Source organism: Pararge aegeria, chromosome 26, assembly GCF_905163445.1.
Source record: "Pararge aegeria chromosome 26, ilParAegt1.1, whole genome shotgun sequence".
NCBI lineage: Eukaryota > Metazoa > Arthropoda > Insecta > Lepidoptera > Nymphalidae > Pararge > Pararge aegeria.
Window position 1 is genome coordinate 6355766 of NC_053205.1, and position 6000 is coordinate 6361765.

General features: G+C 34.4%; 1 protein-coding gene across 3 annotated transcripts in view; it reads right to left on the bottom strand.

Annotated features, from left to right (window-relative positions):
• The window catches only part of LOC120635128 (phenoloxidase-activating factor 2), a 45672-nt gene extending 43706 nt beyond the window's left edge, over window positions 1–1966 (bottom strand). For 2 of the 3 annotated variants that reach the window (XM_039906053.1, XM_039906054.1), the window contains exon 1: window positions 1749–1818. In XM_039906053.1, coding sequence (XP_039761987.1) covers window positions 1749–1781 — 33 coding nt within the window. In that variant the 5' untranslated portion in view covers window positions 1782–1818. Of the gene's footprint in view, window positions 1–1748; window positions 1819–1853 lie in introns of those variants that run through there. The other variant, XM_039906056.1, reaches the window with a different exon arrangement.
• Between the last annotated feature and the right edge of the window lie 4034 nt (window positions 1967–6000).

Here is a 6000-nt window from a genome sequence, read left to right on the forward strand (position 1 = left end):
GATACCGAAGGTAAGATTAGATCTGCCTTTACCTACGTTTTAAAAATATATTAAAACACAATTAACCAATCGTGGTTACTACACGATTGATGAATTCCTTAACGCCAAGGCTGCTTGGAAGCGAGCTACTCCGCTCTCATCCCTCACAAAACAGAAAAATTCCAAAGATTGATAAACTATAAAATGATGTTGGAAAAGAGCAATCTGCTCAGTTTCTTGCCGGTTCTTCTCAGTGGAATCTACCTCCAGAACCGGTGGTAGTCACTACAAAAAGACTGACTTGACGTTTCAAAAGTGCTTATAAACTAGGCCTACTTGAAATAAATGAATTTTGAATTTAAATTTAAATTTAATTCGGACGTCTAATAAGTCTCTACGCGGCATCAAACCGGAAGTCTAGCAATGTGGTAATCAGCCACGGCCAAAGCCCACCATACCAGATTATATTAAAAAAACACACACAAATCAAGCTTGGTCTCCTGTTGTTATGGTCTCGATCTTGGATCTTTTTAGATAAAAGGTCACCGGAAGATTGACTCCACTGTGCAGTGGGTATTTTAATTTAATTTCTCGGTAAATAAATATATGCTGTTTTAGTTATCAAAAGGTCACGATAATATATAAAGTAGGTTATTAAACTTCACAAGTGTGAAGTCATTTAACCTGATTTGTTTATATGGGTCGTATCTTTTACTTTTAAAAGATAATACGAAAGTTGCTAACTATCTATTTATCTACAACGTGTAAATAAAAACCGAAATAATACTTCACAGACTTGATGTACTGTCTCTGAGACTTATCTGTGAAACCGAAAACCTAATAGTTTTTGAATAAACCACTGCCATACTTTTTCCTGAAATAAATCAGATACAGCCCCAAAATCACGTTCGAAATTATAATCATTAGACTGTTACTATCGGGTACGCGTCGCGTAGCGCAGGTACTATGCGCGTGTCGGTCTTTTATCTCCAATAGGGTTGTTAGAGAATGTTGAGGCAAGCGGCCCAGGACCGTGTATTGTGGAACTCCCTACAAAAGACCTATGTCCAGCAGTAGACGTCGATTGGTTGACATGATGATGATGGAGTAATTATAAACAAAAAGTCGATATAAACAATCGACTTACAAGAAACGGACATAAATTAGTGATATCTGCATATCGTCTGAGAAAAGTACAGAAATCGTTTGTGGGGATGTGTATATGCTTTAATAACATGATACCGAAGGTAATATTAGATTTTGTTACTTTATCAGGTTCGCGTCGCGTAGCGCAGGTACTATGCTCGTGTCGGTCTTTTATCTCCAATAGGGTTGTTAGAGAATGTTTTGATTTTTTTTTTACATGGAAAATTAAATACGCATTTTCGTTTTAAATCACGATTCTGAAGAAGTATAACTTCAAAAAATGTTTCAATAAATATCAAAATAGGACGGACAAACACGTTCAATAATTTCCTAGAACTCGTAAACCTTAATAAATCTTAAACACCTACATACCTACTTCGCAAACAACAATTGTACATCTGATACCTGAATCTAGAAACATTTCAAATAAAAAAAAAGTTTATTACAAAAACACTTGCCTTGAACGCTTTATAACTCACAAACTGTCATATATTTTCCTAGAATCTAGACATTTACAAACTTAAAAATATCCTACAGACCTCGACGGTTGGACAAACACAATAGTTTTATAAATTCCAAGAACCAGAACTTTACAAACATAAAAAATACACTTAAATGCAAACCTCGAACGACGCGCAAACATTTAAACGAAACATATTTGTTTTTAAGTTCTTACAATCCAAATACTTTAGAAACTTAAATAGTAAAATGTTAAAATAACTACATACCTCGATCGATGCGCGAACACTATTTTATTTATTATTAAAATACCTTAAAACATAACAATTATGGACACAAACTACCTCACTGAGTGACGGATCACATCTGATCGCTCTGAACGTTTAATTTTTGACGCTATTTTCCTCATTTGCAAGGTCCGGGGTCGTGTGAGTGAACAGGCATCGGTCAGCCGGTGTTATTCTGTAATCTCATAGGAAACTCGGAAGGTTTTCTAAGCGAACGCACAGTTTGATAAATGAACCGAAAATCGGACACCACTTTTTAGTTTATATGATACCGGTGTTACTCTGTAATCGCATAGTAAACTCGAAGATTTTCTTAGCGACGAACAGTATAAAAAAAAAGTTTGCGTGTACTAGTAAACACGTAAGTGAAACTTCTTTATGACCTTATTTTTCGAAAAATGATCTACTATACGGTTGCAAGCGTTTGAGATGTGGTCATTACGAGAAATGTTTAAAATATCATGGAGACAATTCATCTCAAACACTCAAGTATAACGAAGTGCCAAATGCCAACGGAAACTAATAACAACCGTCATACAAAGTAAGTCTGCGTTTTTCGGTCAAGGTTGATCCTTGAAGGGAAAATTACCGAGAAAAGAGCAGCTGGGGGACCGAGGAAGAAGTGGATCGACGATATAAGAGAGTGGACCGGACATACCTATTCGGTATTGAAGAAGATGGCATAACATCGTTGGATTTTCCACCGGGTGACCTCCAAACTTCAATATGAAGATGGCACCTAATGACGATGATGATATATGCACCTTTACAGAAATTGTTTATATAAAGTTAAATTAGATAAAGTTGAACGAAAGGCTATTTATTATTCAAATAATTAAATTTAAGTGTAAAGAAGCACCTCCACTTATGTATGACAAGAATGAATGGTGAAGAAAAGTAATATTATCTTCCAACTTCTGATTAGGAGATATATATAGTGCAACAATCAAAACTTTCATCCCATTTTCCATTTGGCATTGAGCCATACGTAAATCACCAACATGACCCGAAAATCGGACAGCACTGTTCAGATTTTATGATATAGGTGTTATTCTGTAATCGCAAAATAAACTCGAAAATTTTCCTAGCGTACCTCGGTATGTATGTGTAAATGACCCGAAAATCGGACGGAACTTTTTGTGATACGAATCGAAGTGTTCGTACCTCTAAGTTAACGGAAATCCGGCCATTCATGCCGCAATTAACAAATATTTCGACACTCTCAATGGTAAAATCTTTCCGTTGACCTAGAGCAGTACATATATATTATTCATAGCAGGTATATATTTCAATAGCATCTTATACTACAAGTACAGTATAAAATCTGAAACTATACATTTGTAATTAAATCATAAAATATATATCTTATTAAAAGTCCATAAACAAGTTGAGTTTAAGAAACGCTAATTGTATGGAAGTCGAGTTTACATAAAAGGTCTCCGGTTTAAGGATCCATAATTGTATGGAAGACAAAATCCTTTGGTTTGTTTCAAATCTATTTATTACTAGAGTAACCTCAGAAGTTAATTCAGAGTAATCGATACTTTTTTTGAAAATTTTGTCTTAACGAAATAGGGCGGAAACAAAAGAATTGCACAACATATCTGTACAATACTAATTTATTCCTAATTTGTACAATATGTACAAACTTAAGCGATTCTGTAAAAAGTCTGTAGTTCAGACATAGTGCCCGCGTTAGAGGGTCGCGTAGATACCTCTAACACGGGCACTATGTCTGCACTGTGCGAAAAAAATGGGAAAATGGTGTCCTATATCCAGCAGTGGACGTATATCGGTTGAAATGATGAAGCGGCCGGACTTTAGGTGTAGAAAAACATATCAGAATAATACCGCGGTCAACCACTGTAGTACAGATTACAAACCAGTTTAAATAATGCGATACGTTTATTGCTAACGACAAATATGACGACCTCATTGGCGCAGTGGTCTTCAAGTGAGATTATAGGTGGGCGGTTTTATGTTCGATTCCCGGGGGGCGCAGTAAGGGAATTTATTATTTCTATTTTATTTTTTATTCAGTTCTGATTTTTTTAACAAAGAAAACCACGTTATTAGTTCATTTTATAATAACCGAAAAACACGAAGTAAATATTTTCAATGAATGAATACTTTTAATGTTACATACACCACAGAGAAATTTCACAAAAATAAAAAACACAATAGATTATAATTTGACAGCCTGTTGGCGCAGTGGGCAGCGACCCTGCTTTCTGAGTCCAAGGCCGTGAGTTCCGATCCACCGACCTAATCGGTTATAAGTATGACTGTTATTATAGACCCAAACCTTCGATAGGTTTATATGCGGCTCAAATCTGAACCAGCATGGAATACTGTAGTCACGTAGTGATACACCGCTAAGGTTTTTTTTTTCAATAACTCCGACTATTTCGTAGTGTCTGTGTTCCTCCGACGTGTTGATCGGAGCTATTTTTCGTCTAACTCTTCTTTTTATGCATTAAAAATTAAAATGAAATTTTAACAATATTAAAAGCATTAAAATGAAATGAAAATACACTTTATTGTACACCTAACAGAAATTAAATTATAAACAAAAACAACACAATAAATCAACAGGTACAATGGGCGGTCTTATCGCTAAAAAGCGATCTCTGCCAGGCAACCCAATCAAGGAAAGGAAAAAAACAAAAAAACACAGACTTAAGGGTTCGGTTGTACACAAGAGCAGAGCAGTTATCAAATTAAAAATAAATATATATATCAATTACTATATCATACAAAGTACAAGCCAACAACACAAAGAAAAGTGACTCCGAAGCAAAAAATAAATAAATTAATATAAATTAAATTAAATGTTATAACAATACTTTTATTAATAGGTTTAATAAATATTTATTTATATTATAGATTTTGTTTTATTAAATTGGTTTATTATTTTTTTTTTATTCCATTGTATAATTAATTTATTTTTGCTATCTTACTGTGTTTGGCAGTTTAGTTTATAAAAGTCGTGTTCTTATAATATGATAAATACTAACATCTTTATTTCCGCGTTCTGATTCTCGCTATCGCCGCTTTTACTACCTTCTCACAGTACTTTAGGAAGGGTGCTCGGCTTTGTCATCCAGCAAGGCGCGAGGGATTCAGCTCTTCCGGCATCGATGTTTCCTGCGTACAACCTGAATGCTATCAAGGCAAGAATGAATAGGCATTATCTGTGCAAGCGCGCCCCAACTTAGACCGCATCATTGCTTTCTATTGACGGCCGATTGGAGTCCGTCTGAGACCAACGCCGTGAGTTCGATTCCCACAACTGGAATGTTTGTGTGAACATTTTTCAGAATCTAGGTGCTGATATGTATATTATGAGTATTTATGTATATAATTCATTAAAATATTCATCAGTCATCTTAGTACCCATAACACAAGCTACGCTTACAGTGGGGCTAGATGGCGATGTTCATATTATCGTAGTATATTTTTTATTTATCAGGCATGTTAGTTGCCAAGCGCAAACCTATCAAGTATTAAAAAAAAACACACCGATCTTTTGACACCACCTCTGTTAGGGTGGCCAGAGAAAAGGCCCTGGATCGAATACGCAACCTCCCGTTTATAAGATCACACTCACTACTAAGCCAGGGGAGGGAGGTCGACAAAAATTGCTCAACTTCTTCTCTAAGCATTCTTTTCATCACCAACCTATCTAGTTTGAAGTATTAGGTAGAAAATAGTAAACCTTCATAAAAAATATATCCTCTCATTTTATCTGTTTTCCTCAGACAGGCGCGGAAATTACATTTCTACAAAATTATTACAAAAAACATAAAGACCTAGAATATCACATAATACAGATTGGTTATGAATAGAACTTTCAATTAAAAAAAAAGGAACCTAAAATTACGAAAATATTACTAAGAAAATCAATTCTAATCGTCCAGTTTAAATTTGGAACATAAAACGAATCAATGAGTTTCCATAAAGAATTAAAAAAAATGAATTAATGAAACAAAACTCAATAAAATCGATTTATTTCTTTTAAGTTTTTATCAACACCAATCTTAGTAATAAATAAAACACATACCTGTAGGAATTTGTTTAATGTATTTTAACATTATCATATATATTTTATTTGTAATAAGTATAATAT